Source organism: Chaetura pelagica, unplaced genomic scaffold (genome assembly GCF_000747805.2).
Source record: "Chaetura pelagica isolate M959 unplaced genomic scaffold, ChaPel_1.0 scaffold317, whole genome shotgun sequence".
NCBI classification, from domain to species: Eukaryota; Metazoa; Chordata; class Aves; order Apodiformes; family Apodidae; genus Chaetura; species Chaetura pelagica.
This window is the reverse complement of record NW_009953864.1, coordinates 838,036-857,365: the sequence shown is the minus strand read 5'-3', so window position 1 is coordinate 857,365 and position 19,330 is coordinate 838,036. Positions and strand designations below refer to the sequence as shown.

At 38.9% G+C, this 19,330-nt stretch overlaps 1 protein-coding gene across 1 annotated transcript in view; it reads left to right on the top strand.

Moving 5' to 3' along the window:
- Positions 1-12,260: 12,260 nt before the first annotated feature.
- Positions 12,261-19,330, top strand: part of ANKRD33B (ankyrin repeat domain 33B) — a 19,960-nt gene continuing 12,890 nt past the window's right edge. The window contains exons 1-2 of the mRNA XM_010001364.1: positions 12,261-12,356; positions 19,153-19,282. Coding sequence (XP_009999666.1) covers positions 12,261-12,356; positions 19,153-19,282 — 226 coding nt within the window. The remainder of the gene's footprint in view (positions 12,357-19,152; positions 19,283-19,330) is intronic.

Genomic DNA, 19,330 nt, shown 5'->3' with positions numbered 1-19,330 from the left:
GGGGATGTGAAAGAGCTCCCATCGGCTTTATTTGAGACAGGAGTTTACCTTTAATGTTTTCATAAATAAAGTTTCTCTCAGAAGGTTGGTTACCTTCTAAATTGCTTAAAATGTTACACCATATAGATTTGAATTTACCCATGTCTAAGGGTTCTTTCATTAAAATAAAAATGGCAACCCTGCAACCTGGGCTAAATATAATCCTGTAGCATACCCAGTGTGTCACAATAAGAAATAATTAAGCACAGTCGGAAGAGGATGGTTGTCACAGAGCCTGTAGTTGCACATCTGGCAGTGAATTAGCAATTCAAATTGTATCCACTGTGGGGAAAACCAACAATGTGGAAATAGTTCCCATTTTTCAATTCTATTATTTTCTATTATGTCTGTTTAATTCCACAGGGAGCAATTTGAAAGCAAGCTGATACGAAACGGGAATGACTCACGGTCGGGCTTTTGTCGCTTCACACGTTTCAAATGTATAATGCTTTGAGCCTGATCTTGTAATACTCTCTCACGTATCTGGGGCCTTTTTTGTTTTGTTTTTTTGGCTGTCTTTTGCCTCTTTCCTCTTAGTACATGAGGCCCAATCTTTGGGACAGCCTGCGTGCAGACAGACCAAAGGCTGATGACAAGAGATGCTGCCAGAGGCCACCACAGCTCAGAATTGCACCCTCAGGGAACTTTTGTCTCTGTTACTACTGGAGAGGTGGGCTTACACATCAGCCATTGCTATTAGTTCTCTGAAGTGAAAAAGTGGCAGATAACTCAACACATTAAATAAGTTCATAAAAATGCAGCCTTTCAGGGGGTATTTGGTTTTGTTGGTTTTTTTTAAGAAAACCTAGGTATCTTCCTAATTGTTTCTCAGATAAGAAAAAACAACTCAGCACACCTGTCTACTGTTTGATTGGCAAACATGGGAAAGCTGTGTGCTTATTCATACAGGTGTCTTTAGGTGTGGAGGAAGGCAAAGGGAAGACTGTCTTGGGAAGGCAGTAGGGCATTTCTGCATATCTGGAATTATCAAGTGGGTTTGAAAAGTTTCAAGAGAAGGCAGAGTCAAAGCTCAAGTCCATAAAGGAGTTAATTTCAAATACTTTTTCTTTCTACAGAAAAAGATTTTCTGTGAAGACCATGAAATAACAATAGCTTGTCAGGGAAAGGGCATAGAATAACAAATATTGCTTGGTTTTGGAAAATGAAATACTACCAGTATTAATGAAACCTTAGTGTTTAGACTTACTTGTTTACTTGTTTAGACTTAGCCCTTCTGAGCTAGTAAAAAGTGCAAGCAAAATAGGAGTTTTCTGGTTGCCCCAAGACCAGCGGTACCACGTAGTAAATGCCAAGATGCAAGGAGCAGTGGCAGAGGAAACCAGCGGAAACCCGCAGCTGGGAAGCAACAGGTTGTTTTCCCTGCCATGCTGCAGGCACCTTGTCACCATCATGTCAGGCGAGTCCTGTTTGCACGGGAGGCTGGGCAGTGTCACCATGCTGGAGCTGTTCTGCAGTGCTGCAGCAGCTGGGCTCCGTGTGCTGAGCTGCCAGCCCGGAATCAAACCCACATCGCTCCTGGAGGGCAACCCGGTCAGTGGTTTGATGAGGGAGTGAAACTGCCTGCTGTTTCATTGGTGACAGGGAAAGATGTTAAGGTCCCTGGGAATGGGGTGAAAGCATCTTCCTCCTACCCCAGGGACAGAAAATCAGTGCAATGCCCCAGGCAGGGACTGTCCCACAGCCTGCAAGCAGGGGCTGTGTGGGAAGGCTCAGGTGGCTCCCGGGTTTACAATACTTACCTCCGTACAAGTTTCCTTGAAGTGTATTCGATCCGTTACATGTATGTGGAAAATGCCCTGCAAAAGTGAGGTAGTTAAATCTGACAGGCAAGTGTTACCTCATCAAATTACACCTGTTGAAATAAATATAGTTGCCTGCTTTTGAATTTGAAGAATATAAGCAGATATTACAGTCCTTTCCCAGCATACATTACCTCCTAATTTTCCTGTTAGTGATAGGACACGAGGCAAACATTGAAATATTTAATACTTGTGAGATATTTTAGAAGCAATAAGCCATATAAGCATCCCAGAACAAAAAGAAGAAAAAAACAGAGACTTAGTGAATAGATGTCAGCCTTTTTCTTAAAATTGATCACCCAAATTGTCTTTCTCTAAGACCCAAGATTGTGAAATGCCTTTAACTGATTCTTGTAATTTTATCTTTCTGTGGACATTTTTAGCTTGACCTAGTTTATGCTTATTACAGTCAGTGCAATTGATGTATGAGCAGAGGCTCAATGCACAGATGGATGCGGGTAGAGCTGTGGTATTTTGGTGTGTATCTATGTGATTGTTATGGTGCATTTCACAGATTACAAACGTACAGTGAGTGGATTGTCCGCTAAGGGTCTGCATTCAAATTAAAAAAATAATTACCTGGAGGTTTCTAGTAAGATGATGCTGTTGCACTGTGTGTCTCCTGTCTCAGGTCTAGCACTCTCTTTTCTGCTATCCTTAAGGCTATGAAATCCCCTTGCTGTCAGGTGTCACTAAAAATACTGCAGTCTTTCTTTGGAGTGTTAGTACTAGATCAGTAGAAACTCTTGTGCTCGGTCCACGACTCAGTCACCCTATTAGACATAGACAGTAAATGTGGGGCAAAACAGATTAACACCACTGACTAACTGGATAAATACGTGTGATCCCTGTGATAAATACTGCAGAGAGGAAGAATTTTAAAAACACAAGGTCTCCTTTGTTACGGGTGCAAAGGAGAGCAGCTCCATGTCAGGCCTTGGTGTTTCAGGACTGTGGTAGCTGGGGTGCAGGCACTGAACCCACAGCTGCACACTCCTGGTGCCACTACCAGCCCAGCTCCCTGGTGCTGTATCTGCTGGAGCACGGATTTCCATGCTAGACCTGCTCATAAGGCCACATGCCTGGATACTGAGTAGTTATGTGAAAAAATTGCTCTGCAGAGCTACGATGTGTGTTTTTCTGAAGCAGTACATCCCCAGCAGACTGGAATGAGGGCTGCTGGCTTCGTGCTGGGCTGCTTACAGGGAAAACCAGCCACTGCATTTAAAGAGTTCAGCATCTAGCTCTCTTGTACTACTGTTATTATTTGGACAAGTTGAGCGTGCAGGAAAGTACAGTTCACAATTCTGTAATTAATATCCTCTGTTAACTAGTCTACCATCCTTCATCTGCCAATCTGCAGAGTTTGAAAATATAGTTAAAATATATCCATGGCAAAATACGTTGTTTTGACAACTAACTAACTACATAAATAAACATATAAATAACTAAATAGAAATTATTATTACTATTTCTCTATTCCAAGATAGTAATTGTAATTGCCTTTGGTGAGCTTAACATGAATGTCGGCCCTTCTGTTGTGTTTGCTCCTTGCTGTCCACAGAACACATTGCTCTTGAATAGATGTCTAAAAATACCGTATTTTCCACTTCCCTGTTTAGTTAATATTTCTAGTACAGTGATTGCATCAGTTCTGATTTATCACTAAATTGTTGGTGTGTGTCTTATAGGAAATAGGAGTTACAGCAAAGCCTGTATGGTTTGGCAGCTTTTCTGTCAAAGGGCAAGTGAGGATTGTTCATGTGATATAAAAACTAACACAAATGTTCAAATACTGTCATAATTAATTTCACAAACTTGCTTCTCTTCCTTCCCAGAGTCATGTCCTGTTGTTCCCTTTAAGATTTTAAGGTGTTCAGAGAGTTTATCTGGAAAGACTCTACCTCATTATTTGCACTACTGCAAGCAATAGCATCTTTAAAAAATATATGATTTTAAAGTCTACCTGTATTGGCTGAACTTTTAAGGTTATTGCTACAAAGCAATAGCAATTGGTACAATCATGTTATTATCAACAGTTTTGTGCAAATATCCAACATGAGATTTTCAATTGTTAAGGGGAAGAAGCTCATTTTTGGCTATAGGATTTTGATACTCATGTTAGTTACTCTCACTTAATTCAACAGGCCTCCATTTTGCATATTCGCTATTGTTAGTCTCTTCCCAGAGGTGGATTGAAGGAGTTGGACTCTAAAGGTAACAGGAAACTTCCTGCCTCTAATTTTGAAGTAGAAATACAAAGACCAAACCTTCTGCTTTTAAAAATATTGCAGTATTGCCAAGGAACATTCTCTTATTTTGTGTCAGATAAATGCAAAAGCAACTCCAAATGCTTAGCAAGACATTTGAAAATGGTCTGATTTAGGGAAAAACCTATTACTTTCTCCAGGTGCCTGAAAACTGAGGGAGAAAATCAGAAGTTTTACCATTCATTCACTGCTGCTCTGATTATTTTAGCTAATGAATATAGAGTTCTTAGAAAATCTGGGATAAGAAGGTGCAAAATTTGGTCTGTAATTGTAAACTATCTAAACCCATGCCCACACATCATGAAAAAGGAAAAAAACCCTAGGGTCTCCTAAGATCATAAGAAAGGTGCTTTGTCTGATGAACCGTGAAGTGGAAGATGACCACACTTCCTTCATATTTCATTTCACTTCTGTACAGTTTTGCCTTTCTCATCTGTGCAAGCGAAGGAAGATCTTAACAAACCTTTGTGTTGTTTTTACTACAGTGCAGCTTATTTGCACGAAACGAAGTCACCTTAATTGCTATTAAATTAAAAATAAAAGCCAGTGGAAACTGATAGATTCACAGCCTATTTCCTGATCAAGGCATTTCAAAAGAGACAAAAATGTTACTAGAAATGATAGGGAAACCAGAAATTACTTAGAAGAATGTATTTTATAGTCTCTGCAAATATTTAAAATCTCTCTAAGATAACTGGAGTTTTTGTCCTTAAGCAAGTATTTAGGCCTGAGATAGCTGATGCAGAGAGGCACATAGTGATGAGATTCCTTGTGCCGTAAACAATTGAATATGAATGAAGAAAACTGGAAAATAAAATGCCATTAAATCAATGTTTTTCAAATCTATATGTAAAAGCTATTTTCCTTGTACATTAGCTTTAAAAAAAAAGAGAGGGGAATTACCAGTTGTCTGTCTTCCAATAGAGGAAAGACCTTGATATTTCCTCTCTGTGCTTTCCAATATCCAGCTGAGTAAGATGAGAGCACACACTTTTTTAAGGAAGAGATGGGGGAGGGGAACCTGACTCAAGAATAGAAAAGATCATAAGCTGGAAAATAGTTTTCTTTGACATCATTAAGGTACATCTCCTTCAGCTTACTGCTCCTGTATGAGTCATTGTGGTTGTCTAGCTGAAGCAATTTCATCTGACCTGTGTGTCCTTCCTGAGGTGTGGAAAATGTTTTTGGTTCTTGCCTGGTAGTGTTGTGCAGGGTCTGGTGGACTTCTGTAGCAAGTGGAAAGTTCTCCATGCAATAAAGGTCTCAGAGCCTTTGAAGGCTACATTATTAGCACATCACTTCTGATCTTCTCAGAACTCAAAGTTTTAGCTGTAGCTTTCTTTTCTTTAGCAAAAGGATGAGGTGGGAGAAATCAGTCCTAGGAAATTAAACATTCAGCACTGGATAATAAAATGCACATTAGAGGAATTTAAAAAAAAAAGGCAGAACATAAAATACATACCTCTGTGCATTTGCTGCTAGAAAATTTTACCATTTTAGCATCTGAATTGTGGTTGGGTATATTTAATCATCAATTGAGTCTAAAAATGCCAGCCTTCTGTTTTTGCCTCAGCCTCCTGTAAAATTGCTTGATTTTTCTATGAGTGTGACCTGTGAGCGGTTGCTAAATGAACAAGGATAACTAGAAAAGTGGCAGCTATTCCTTTAGGGGTGGAAATGTAATGTTTTTTTGTTCGGTGTAATGTGTGTAATTAGGCTGCACAGCTGAAAATGTACATTAAGAGTGTGACATACGTTGCTAATAACAATTTATAATAGAATATTTAGTTACACCATCATGTAGTAACTTTCTTTTCAATGCAGAGACACATATTCATCCCTGCTTTTTATTGTAATTATTCCTGTTTACTGCTAACCACCCTATGCTTATCCAATGATTAGAGAATTTCCTTCTCTATCATGCTCTTCATCATTATGAAACAGAAAAATTGCACAAATGTTAACAGAATCTTCTCTGCAATATTTCTTCAAAGAAACATGTTTCTTTGTTCCCATCTCTTTGAGAATTCCATTGTTTGGAGTTGGGCATCACAAAAATAATGAAAATTGTGTTTACAGGTCATCTCTATACTATTTTAATGGACAAGTCTCTCTAAGCAACAAAGTTAATTTCTATCAAAGATTCTCGTTTACAATACACGTATCTCTGCAGTTATTGGTGTATCTTTGCTTATACCTGTAGTAGACATAACAGTTCCAGTTTTCTGAGCTTGCCAACCTGTTTGCTTAGATGGAGCTCTCTAGCAGCAACAGACCAGCCATCACAGCTGGAGTAGCCTGATGCTGTACTGAGCTAATGGGAAGTATTCCCCAGTAACAGACAAACAGAAAATCCTGGAAAGCAACACAGACCTCTGATGGATGTGCTGGCCCATTCATTAATTCCCAGTTTTACCCAAATATTCTCCAATATTATGAAGCAGATGAAGAACATTTTCTGGATTGCTTGACTGAAACTGTTCTACAAAGTGGACATACTGTATTACTGACTTAGCAGTTTTATAAAGTCAGGTCATCTCTAGTAATTCCAGACATTACTACTCCCTTCACACACACACACACACACATACACACACACACACCCCCGATATTTAATTCTGTCTTCTTTACTTCAAATTCAGCCGTATATGAACACTCAGCTCAGATAGACAGGGTGGTCAGTGATCACAGGCTTCGTAGAAAAGGAAAGACTGGAGCAATGGCAGATGGAGTCTCACTCAGCTCTTGCCACCAGGCAATGACATGCAGTATGAGTGTGTGCAGCATTTCCTTATTAAACTCAACTTGCAGTACTGTAGCTGATGTTAGACAGATAAGATGGTGATGCTACCGTCTCTCACTTGAATATTACAAATATGATTTTTGCTGAACTGTCTTGCCCATAACACTGATACTGTTACAGCTGCAGAGGTTGATGAATCCTTATTTAGCTAATTGAAATAATAAAAGTAAGAAATTCAAAATGAGAGTGCACCCTAAAAAAAAATATTTTAAAAAATCAAATCTGTTTTAGAACCACATTCTTCAGGATTTTTTTCAAAAGTTGAACCTGTGAAAAACAGTGAGCTATCAGTGGAAGAAGGTCCTTGTGAACAGATTAATTCCATGTCACAGTGTGTGTCTTCTCAAACAAAAAGCCAGACTGAGCCTCTTGGAGATTATCATCATTGTGGATGAGCCTGTTCCCTAAATACAGTTCTAAGTGAATGTGAGGCTACTCAGTAGGAGCTGCAGGCCAGTAGAGCAGTGGTCTTCGTACAGCCAAGTGCTACTCTCTGATCTTTCAAAAATATACTTCTGTCTTTTGTTAAAAGAGATGCACTTTTCTCAGGGTGATGATAAACCTTCAGGAAGGAACCATTCCTTAATGGGAAGTCTGATGCAAAATGGATTTCCTCCCCAGTGGCTGTGTACAGCCTATCAGTTACTTTATTCCTAAAATACACAGAACATGGTTTGATGTTTTTTATAGTAGGAGTTAGTTCTTGCTCTCTGACCAGCCATGAGAATTACAGTCATCAGCATAGGTCCAAGTCACCCTCTTTGCCCTTGACCAAAGCTTATTTACATAAAAACTAGGAGCATAATCCACATGGTCTGCAGTAATTTTAAATGTGATAATAGTCATCAGTGTTTCTAACAGTTATAAAAGATTAAAAGCTTGGGCATAAAGTTTATACTCTAATATTGCCAATGCTAGTTCACTATGCATTGCTTGAAAATTGCCTACTTGATTGAAGGTAATGTTTTTGCCCAGAATTTAAAATCTTCAACATTCAGAGACTTTGAATTTATCAAGGCTGTGTTTAAGAAATTACCGTTATTAGGGCCTCCTCTCTTTCTTTTCACTGCAATTTGTGGAGCACTAGTAATCAGCAGCACATACTAGGTGGAAAAGAGCAAAAGACTTCCTGTGAGGCCAGGGACTCTGGCACTTTCATCCAAGTTTCACAAGTCTGAAACTATGGATTAAAACTTTTAAAAATCCAGTTTTTGGCTTCCAGTGTGGTCATCTGTGATATTCCATGGCAGCTGCACTGCATGGAGCTGTGGGATCACAGGATTTCAGTCTTTTAGGGTCAGGAGAGTTGACACTAATCCATACATACCAACATCCAATTTGGGTCTCTGAGTGAAAAATAGACACCTCCCATCAATTCACCACAGATGTATCTACTGCTCATGAAAGTTTAACTGTTTTCTAAGGAGGAGCAGGAGATCTTTTTCATATTTATGCACAAAGAAATCTTTTGTCTTGTTTGAGCTGGGAAAAAAACAGGAAGGGGCATAACTGAGATGAAAGCCAGTCTAGATAAAACCAGATGCATATCCTAGATAAAGGAAATACTTTCATTGTGGAAAGCATAATGGTAAGTAAGGGCTTTCAAGAACCTGGATTCTTTGACATCTGAAGAACCACTGCTATTTGCAGTAGCTGATGAGAATCTGAAAGAGAGCCCCTCAGAGAGATCTTTGTTTGATAGAAGTAAAATAGTAATGCTTGATCCAGCTGTAGAATCTTTTTAATGTCTACCAACAGTATTTCAGCATACAATTCCTCCTAAATATCAGTATTTAATTGCATTTTCATGCACAACAACTACTGATTGTTGTTACCATGTTATCTTCTTGATTGAAAAGATGCTCACTCTTGCAATGTGTTAACACATCTAGAATGAAAGGTGAATCCTGTAGGATACTTACTACTACATCTCTGCTATCAGACAATCACTTGCCCTTCAGCTGTACAAGGGCAGCTGGTCCTTTCCCCTTTCTGTTTTCATTGGGGGAGAAATTTTAACACAATTTTCTGGTCCATTCAGGTCGGTTGCAGGATCAATAGGCTTATTATTAGAAGATCCAAGATCAGTGGGGAGGGTTAGTATTGAAGTGTTATAGGAGAGGAAGGGTATTACTCATCCACTGATGTTATGAAACTTATTGTCAAATGGCAGATTAAGATGAATATTGGGCTTTTATTGCTCTTGCTTCTTTAGATCAAAGGATGAGGAAATAGGCTGGAACTTTTATGTGTGCTATTATGCAGCATTGTGTGTAGCATGCAGGCAGTCCCTCATCTCTGGTGTCCCAAGAAGGGTACACAGTTGCTTTTCTTGGTAGAGAACAGGGCCTCTGCCAAGGAATAGCTTTCACCCTGATGGATTCTTTCTTCATCAGGTTGATTTCCTTCTTTTGAGGAAAGAGACATTTCTTATTTTTTCAGTGGCAGATTAGCCATTGATGGACACACCTCTTACTGGGCTCCAGGCTCTCTCTTTACAAAATTTGGGCCTGGTGCAATTCCACAGCTGAGAGGCTCAGAGAAATACAAGTACAATGAATTTACAGAAGTTGGAGGAGAGGAATTGAAACTTAATGAGAAAGTGGTCTTTCCTACTGTTACTGCAGGAGCTCATTGCCACAAGAGGGTGCTTGCAAGCCCGTCACTGGAAGAACTCCACAGTGAAAATGCAATGGGGCCTTTAAAACGTTTCTAGAAGAGACAGGTTATATCCAGTGAGAGATTATGACAGAGTAGAAGGCTGTACGTTTATATTTTAGCCAGCATCAGACTGAAATATATTGCTTACAAAGACCATGAGTCATTACTTCCGGAGAATTCTCCTGAAAAAAACTATTCATTGAAAACCTCCATTTAGCCTCTTGCAAAAGATCTAAGCTACAGTCAGCCTGTGTCTGACAGAACATCACAAAAAGGAAAATGTATCTATTAAGCAGATGGGGAGGAGCTGATTTCTATGCCTTATAGCCAGGGGGTGTACTTTTTAACAGAGTTATGTTTGTGCACAAAATGCATTTCACGTGCCTTCTGAATGCAGTACGAAGTATGTTTTTTACATGCTGAGAACTCTCCTTTCTTATCCTAAGTGTGTGCAAAATGTGTATATATTTAGATACCAGGAGAGAAGTTAAGAGCAGTGCCTGTCAGGCCCAAGATTTGGAGTTCAGATCTGAATGGGTTTCTGAATGTTCTTAAAGGTCTTACGTGGTGTGAGAGAGCACTGGATACATGTCACATCAGGTCTGGGTTGTGCTGTTAGATGATCCACCTTTGTCTATTGCTTTGTTTAGCTCTTAAGAGTTTTTGCCTTCCAGAAAATAAACAAACAAACAAACATACAAACAAAATGCTTCAGTGATATAATAGGAAGACTATTATTGTAACATTGGATTTTAAATTAATCTGGCAATTACAAGAGTCTGCAAAATGTTATATAACTATGTTATACATTTCCATACAACTATGTGTCCTTGTGGCCAAGAAAGCCAATAGTATCTTGGGATACATTATGAACAGTGTGGCCAGCAGGTCAAGGGGGGTTCTCCTCACTCTCTATTCTGTCCTTGTAACACCACACCTGGAGTAGTGTGTCCAGTTCTGGGCTCCCCAGTTCAAGAGGGACAGGGATATGCTGGGAAGAGTCCAACAGAGGATACGAGGATGTTTAAAAGACTGAAACACCTGTCACATGAGGAAAGGCTAAAAGACCTGGGGCTGTTTACTCTTGAAAAGACTAAGAGATGATTTGATTAATGTCTAGAAATATCTGAAGGGTGGATGTCAAGAATGGGCCAGTCTCTTTTCAGTGGGGCCCTGTGATAGGACGAGGGAAACAGCACCAAGTTACAACACAGGAAGTTCCACCTCAACATGAGGAAGAACTTCTTTACTGTGAGGGTGACAGAGCACTGGGACAGGCTGCCCAGAGAGGTGGTGGAGGCTCCTTCTCTGGAGATTTTTAAGACTTGTCTGGACATGTTTCTGTGTGATCTGCCCTAGGTGTTCCTGCTGCAACAGGAAGATTGGACTCTGTGATCTTCAGAGGTCGTCACTATTTAGTAATTATACCTAACATGGCAGTGAAATTTAACCTGATAAAAAATGTCTTATTTCCCCTGCCATCTTCCCACAGTATTTTCTATCCCTTACAGCAAGGCACCCCATGAACAAAACAAAGAACCTTTCCCTGAAAATGGGACCCTGGACTGATTTGCTGTGCTATTGAAACCAGAGATAACTTCTTTTTAACGCATGACTCATGGCGATAACTCCACAAGGTGACCTGCCAGTTAATTTTAAGTATGTGTTGTTTTTATTAAACAGTATTTCCTTAAAGCTTCCTGATATTCCTTTTCTAAATTTATACCTTCTTTACTTCTGCTGTGATCATAGATCTCCCATACATTACAAAGCTTAATTTTGGACTGATTGGACTACCTCAAATGTCACTTCTGTTTTCAGTCATGGAAAAACAATCCTGGTTTCCTCCCTTTCCAAATACATTTCTGCATTCTTTATATTGGTTTGCTGCATGACAGTCTGCTGTCAGTAGCAAAGGCACTAGCAAAGCTACTGATGAAATATCAGACTGATGAATATATTCCTAATATAGTCTTATCAGATGTCACTGCAAAATATACATTATTCTAACAAAATTGATCTTGAGCCTGATGTGTATACCTGCTAACATCCTGAGTGAATATTTTAAATATATATGTATTTTTCAATGGAATTGCATTAAATTTCCTAATTCAAGTGCCTCAATGTTAAAATAAACCTGAGTTAGTTGTAGTTGCTGCTAGCTCTTGTTCACGTATCCAGGTCTTCACTTCTTTGTTTCAAGCTGAGGTTCAGAGAGGAAAGAGGAAGCAAAGGTTTTTCATTGCTAACACAAGTCTGGTTGCTACTCTTAAGAAGTTACCACCAAGTGTCATCTTAACACAGAGTAAACCAGCTTACTGGCAACGCAGCCCAGGCCTCCTGCAACTCAGCTGACACTGTGTCCCTCAGCTCATTATTATTTATTTTTTTTTGCAGAGCTGTTTCCAGGACTAGATTTAATCCTGAGTGCACTCTGCTGCTGACCTCCTTCTTTGTTGTGTAATGCAAGCTTTTCCAGGCATAGTAAAATGAACTTTCCTGGGACTATTTTTAGAGGTGATCATGGAGATTTGGATTAGAATAGATTAAGTAAAGATTCCTGCAGAGATGATAGATACACCAAGCTATAACTTTACTTAAAAAGATATGTCCTGAATGATACAAGAGGTGTTTATGAAGCAAATAAAATCAAACATCTCCCACAAAATGGAGAGGGGAAGTTGGCAGGTTATCACCTGCGAGTCCACAGACTGGCCTGTGTTTTCAGCCAGCGGGATGCAGTTCATGCTGGAAGGTGAATCTGTGAGTGCTCCTAACGCTGTGAAGGTGGCAATTTTGTGCCTTCAGTATTCAGGCACTGGAAGGAGTAGTGCCATTTAAGCTTGCTTTTGGATAGAAGGTTGTGCTTCAGGCTACTGTGTTCCCCTGCAAAGGAGGTAGTGAGTTTTGTACTTCACTGCTCCATCCCTGCTTGAATACACTTTGCACTTGTCTGATTGCTTTCCCTGGCAAATCCCCACCCTTGCCTCCCTCTATTCATTTGGAGTTTTGTCCAACCCACAGTCAGCCAAAATTGATTTCAATTCCCAGCTCTTTTTTTGTTGCTTTCCCAATATAAATCTGTATGTGACTAAGCTGTTGCAGCCCTCTCTCTAAAAGGTCAGCCAGAATTATTTTGCCCAGATAATATTCAAGCTTATGTGCTTGATGGATTTCTGTAGCACATAAACACCGCTTCTCATGGGACTGGTGACCTGAATAATTACCTCATCTCAGTCGCTGTTGATCTGATCAGCTAAACCAATTACAATATAAGCTCAATCCATTTATGAAAGTTTCTCAGATTGCTTTATGCAGACTGGAAGGTTTTGTGCATTATACACAAATTAGTATGTAGTGGATAGTGATGCTGAGTAGTAGATTTTGCTCTTTTTTAATACAATGTGAATTTCTAATCTCTTTTGACCCAAGTTTCACAGGGTTTCAGAGATTTTAATGGAGGTCAGAACTTCCCTTAAATAATTTTAGGAAATTTATTTTGCAGTACTTTACCTGATTTTTTTTTTTAAATTATTATTTGTATGTGAATTGTCTTATAGTGAGTGATAGTTATATCTAGTTGTTTTATAATGGTGTTATTTGTAATACAAACTATTAGATACATAAATCACTGCTTTAGTAAATCAAGAAGAAAAAGTTTAAACAGAACTCTTTATTCCTTTGGTTTATATTCTTCCATTTCTATTACTCAAAATATTGTTTGTGTAATGTGCTTTTAACTTAGACATAATTTGCATAGTTGTTCCTGCACAAGATTATAGATTTAAATGAATCATTATCTCATTTAATTCAATTACATGCAGTTTTAATCATTGCTGTTAAACCAACCTTGCAGAGTCGTCATTAATACTTAGAGATGCATGCAAGGTGAACTGGACAGTTCTTTATCATGATGCTTATGAAAAGCAACAGGTAATGTCAATTTAGTCTTTTGCCAGACCAATTTTTGCCTGGGATAATAGGCAAAAAGATATAATAAGCTGTTTTCATTCTCAGCATCTTGATGGAAAATAAGGTGCCCCAAGAGATTTTTTTTTTTAAAGCTGAAATAATTGCATGCTGTATGTGATTTGCTCTGCAGTTCAGCTTGAGTTCATTATTGATCCTCTAGTCTTTCTTGTGATCTCTATTATCTGTAAGGAGCTAGTATACAAGTAGCCTTACGTCTGTAATTTTGTCATAACATCCGATTTATAGAAATGTCTCCTGAGATGTCTATGACCTCACTTAATCAGACACATTGTTTTGCTGTTAGCCAACTCAGCTGAGCTAGGCAAAATGTGGTTTTATGGTGGCAGCACTATTCCAGTCTTACATGGAATCAAAGAGATTTAAGGCCCATGAAGAAATATCAGTTTAAAAATAATCAAAAGTTTCACAAGACTGTTTTATTCAATTTCAAACCTGCAAATTTTAATACAATACTTTTAGTGTGATTATGGAAGAGTACTATGAAGTTCTTACAATTCATAAACACTGCTTGAGGAAGGTGTTGCAACATCTGGTTACCTGTAGGTAGCCCCATGCCTGAAATATCCATTTATGTGCTCTGGGATGAAATTAAGAAAATTGGTTCTACTTTATTTAGAATATATGGAAAATAAGTATTTTATCCCAGACTGACCCTTTTGTCATATACTCTAAACAAAGTATTCTTAAAAGTATTCTCTGTAACTTCAAAACAAAAGGGGGTCTTTCAAAACCATGCTAGTTACATGAGAAGAAGACATGTCATATACTACAGAAGAACTGTGGGGAAGCTCTGTTAAATGCCAAATACTCCATGGAGGAAAGACAGACCCCTCAAGACCTGGCAGTACTATGGCTTCTACTTGGAAGAAAACTGTTACTGACCTGAATTTCAACCGCCCTGCTGGGGAAAAATGGACGGTAAATGTTAGTGTAGTTGATGTGATGGATGACTCATGCTTCCTTGTCTGTCACGCAGGGTCTGTATGCAATATTTGAAAAATGAAAGAGGATCTGTAGCAAACCTCAGAGAGGCCAGAAGCCCCCATCTCCTGTAATGAAGAAATCCCTTTTCCTATGGTTCAAAGGCTTTAATGCCATTTCATGTTTTAGGTCTCCTCTGCACAGAGGATCAGAGCAGGCTTTTTCTGTCTGTTCTGTTTCGTTGATCTGGGAGAATGATGAGCAGAATTTCTGGCTGCTAATTGGGAGAGAGCAGGTCTTAGCTAAGAGAACAGTCCTTGAAAGGCAGAGATACTGAGCTTCTATGCTGTGGACATATGTACAGTTATTCCTTCTAATAACTGACTATTTTTATATATTAATGGGAATAGTTTGAGGTTTTAGTATGTTTTAAGATAAGTGGTGTTTGAGGACATACGAAAGGGAGAAAAAAGGGATGCTGTTGAAGGAAAAAGGCTTAGGGAGAGGACATGCATATAAGAATTATCAGTCTTCCTTCTCCTAAAGCTTTCACGTGTAGTGAATATGTCTGAGAATTGATCTTACTGAGAAAATAATAGTAAGGTTCATTTAAAGATTTTTTTTTCCACATAGACTGATCACTTCATAATTGCTCTGTGACCCTTCATGTGAGGAAAAGTATAATTAATGCCTGGGTAGAACATTAATGAGAGAAAATGTCACCTCTTTTCTGAGGATAATCAGGTTACTCAAGTTCAGAATTTTCCAGCCAACATTAATTTATCCTGCTTTACTTTTGTATTTTAAAAAAACATTAAGCACACAGCTGTGTTTTCTTGCAGACTCCAGTGATACAGGCTACTGCATTACCAATTGCTTCAAAAGTTAGCTGAAAGCAGTTTGCTATCAGTTATATTTCTTTATTGAGATTGTTGAAAGAGTTTTTAATATATTATGTCTGTGGATATTATTTATTGGTATATGAAGTGAAAGTTTCCAGACTAATAACTCATGTTGCCATTGGTTGGTTGATTGATTGATTGTGCATCCTGGCTGATCTGCTTGTACTAACTTCCAGCAGAATACAGACAGGGCCAGAAATGAATGCAAAAAAGGGAAGGAAAAGAAAGGAAAAAATAAAAACAACCCAAACCCATGAATTATCTTGGTTGAATTGAACCAGGATTTGGGGAATAACTGTCAAATCCAGGGGCAATTTTCGTTCTAATGCTGCAGCCTCCTGCACCTCATTTCACTATCTGATGTATTTACAAGAGTTATGCAAAGGAAAGCAGCTCCTTAGCAAGCTGCTTCCCTAGGAAACCTGTAAGTGGTGAGGATAACCAGAGAGCACTGGCATCAGCCCTGGATGGTGCTGGGAACCCCAAGGGGGTGAAATGACTTGTTGTTAGATTCTTGTGCAATTGCTCATTTTGCATCTTAACGAGGGAGTGCTGGGCATGCTCCTTTCAACACCAGGTTCTCAGATTCTCATTTGACCCACTTCAGATTCATACAACTGTCATTCAAAAATTATTTTCCATGCTACTGCACGAAGAAATCCCTCAGAAAGATCCTATTCTCCACTGCCTTTCCTTATCCTTAAGCAATCAGTGCTAACACCTTGGTGAAATAAACTTCAGAAAATGTTGATACCTGAGTAATCCTAATGGTTCATCAACTCAGAACTGTGAATGAGGTTGGTTGATTCTGAGATCATTGGTGCATCATATCTGCTGAAATCAGAATGTCAGTGTGTTTTAGTTTAATTAGAACCTATCTGATAGAGGTACCCACTAAAAGTAGGACAAATGTCCTTAAATACCGTAATGCAAAAGCCTCTCACACAAAATAGCTAATGTTTGTTGTTTGTTATTGTTTGTTTTACTAGTCTACCATTTATTTGTCTTTTAAAGAGAGCAAAAAATGAGTTTTTTTATAAAGCATCTGGTAAATATTTTTGAACTTGTCCTATGAAAATATTTTTCAGATACTGAGTGAAACGTTTGTTTCCATTAGAGATAATTAAGTTATTCTTACAGCTGCTTGAAGATACCACTCTCTTCAAAAAATGTCAATTTTTGCAGTCAACAATAGATTCCCCTTTCTTATTGTCAAGAATTTTAGGTCTCCAGTCTATTGTATACGTATTTTTCTGCTGTCATTAGTAGCTGACATCTTACTAAATGACTGGATGAAGTTTTAAATTGGCAGGTTTTGGAGTTGTAAAGACCCCTATCCTGAACATTAGGTGAAAAGTGTAATTATTAAAGAAGTAGAATAATGCTCAAGTCCTTAAAGTCCTTACCAAGGGGACACTGACACTTTTTTTTTTTTTTTTTTAAAGCTAAGGTTTATTACATTGAAGTAAAACTGGAATCAATCTCAACAATCCCACCAGGAGAGTACATACATGTTAGTTAATTGTATTTTTATATATATTTGTAGTGCTGTTGTCTCTGCATTATTTAGCTCTGTAGCTGTTCTCTTTGGCTCTCTAATTAAGGCCTTACAGTTGCCAGTAGATCACACGAAGATAGGATTGTAACCGTACTTGTTGGAAGACAAAAGCATTTTTAGTAAAACTGAATATAATTTGTTAAAAAAATCCTAATTTCTAGACTCCTTATGCTAGGAAGCTTAGTTTCCAGTACTTACTGGGGAGTATTGTGTCCAGTTCTGGAGCTGCCAATGTAAGAGGGAGATGGAGCTGTTGGAGCAAGTCCGTAGAAGGGCCATAAAGATGATCAGAGGGCTGGAGCCCACGAAGACAGGCCGAGAGAGTTGGGACTGTTCAGCCTGGAGAAGAGAAGGCTCTGGGGAGACGTTATAGTGGCTTTCCGTACCTGAAGGGGGCCTTCAGAAAATCTGGGGAGGGGCTTTTTACAAGGCCTTGTAGTGATAGTACAAGTGGTAATGGTTTCAAACTAAAAGAGGGGAGATTTACGTTAACTTAGGAAGAAAGTTTTTTTAAAGAGGGTGGTGAGATACTGGAAGAGGTTGCCCAGAGAAGCTGTGGATGCCACATCTGTGGAAGTGTTCAAGGCCAGCCTGGATGGGTCACTGAGCAACCTGGTCTAGTGGGAAGTGTCTCTGCCCATGCAGGGGTGTTGGACTAGGTGCTCTTTAAGGTCCCTTCCAGCCCAAACCATTCTGTGATTCTATGATAGCAGTATCCTCTGTACAATTTCAATAGAATGGTTTGAAGTATTACAGGGACTTCACAAGGAAATGGAGATACTCTTTACAAAGAGTGGTGTTGCTTCATGCTGAGGACAAGAGTGAGAATAAAAAGAAATCAGAGTAATAATTTTATCGAAAGATATAATTGAGAAATCCCCTTCATAGCTTGTGAGCATCCCAAAGAGTTGTCATTGCCTCTGTGTCTTAATGAAACTGTTTGCACCTGAGCCAAAATGAGTATTCATCATAACAATGAAGCAGGACACTGAAATATTAACTGATTAGTTATAATGACAATAAATCAGAACTCACAGTTGTGGTTATTTGGTGAATGCCTCTGTGTCCATGGGGAAAAGAAATAAAGAGAATAAAAAGAATAAACGAGAGCTTCTTAGAAAAATAATGGATGAGTTAGGACAGGCCATTCAGTTTTCATAACCAAGTTATCCCTCTAGCCAGCTGTGATTATGAACTTGCAGCATGTCTGTGTGAGCATGTTTTAGGCAGACAGGGCTACCAGGGAGGCTGAGATTTGTGTCTCTGCCCTTACCTTTTCAGTAGTCAGATACCGATGCTGAGCTCAAGAAAACTGAGTCAGGTGTCGGTGGTGCAGAGGGAGCGCAGGGAGCACTGATGTATTCGGCACCTGCCCTCCCCTTCAGAGGAACAGCAGGCTACCCGAGCAGTCCCAAAGACCAGAGATAATAGCTTTAATCCTAGTGGTCAAGTGAGCAGCCAGGATTAAGTACTGTCGTTCCATTTAATCAATGATAAGTGTATTTTGCTGTATTTTAGAGAAGCTGTCAGTTTGCCACTTGCAGTGAAACATTGGTTGGGTACCAAGTGGAGTTACAAGGTTTACCTCCTGGCGTGGCTTCCTCCTGGAAGTTTTACAGCTTCCAGCTGTCATAAAGTACATTAGGCAGTGGCTCTAAAAGCAATTTTATTTTATTTATTATTATTTAAAAAATCTACTTCTAATGGGAAACCTGAAGTATTTAAAGATAGCAACAGGCAAACACTACTCCTGCATACCACTTTATCTTCAGAGAACAACTAGTTGTTTTTCAGAGAATAAATATTCAAAGCAGGTCCAATTCATGTTACCTAATGGGTTCATTTTATTATATAATAAAATCTGATTTATTCTCATTTGAATGTAGAGTATATAGCCATATAAACATATACCATTTATAAACAGATCCTTTCCAAGTAACATAATATAATACCTAGTCTCCTAGGTGTTTCTGAGGAACACCAAATGTTACTAGCCAAAGGGCAGAGGTATAAAGTGGTGTTTTGTATTTGAACATTGTGCCTGGAGCCAATAACTAGTTACACTGATGCCTTTTCAGTTCTTTAGCTTGAAAAAAAATAAAATAAAAGAGCACACAAGTATGCTTCCTCAGTGAACTTTTCTGAGTCTGGTAAACCTGATGGTCTCTTTATATTTTACTTACAGAATGGTCTTATCGTCGCCTGTTACCAAGGGTATGTGGATATTGTAATAGCCTTAGCACAATGCCCTCACCTTGATGTGAACTGGCAGGACAACGAAGGGAACACAGCTCTAATTACAGCTGCACAGGCAGGTAAGGCTCTTTGTTTCACCTCCTACATACTGGGTCTTAGGAAGAGCG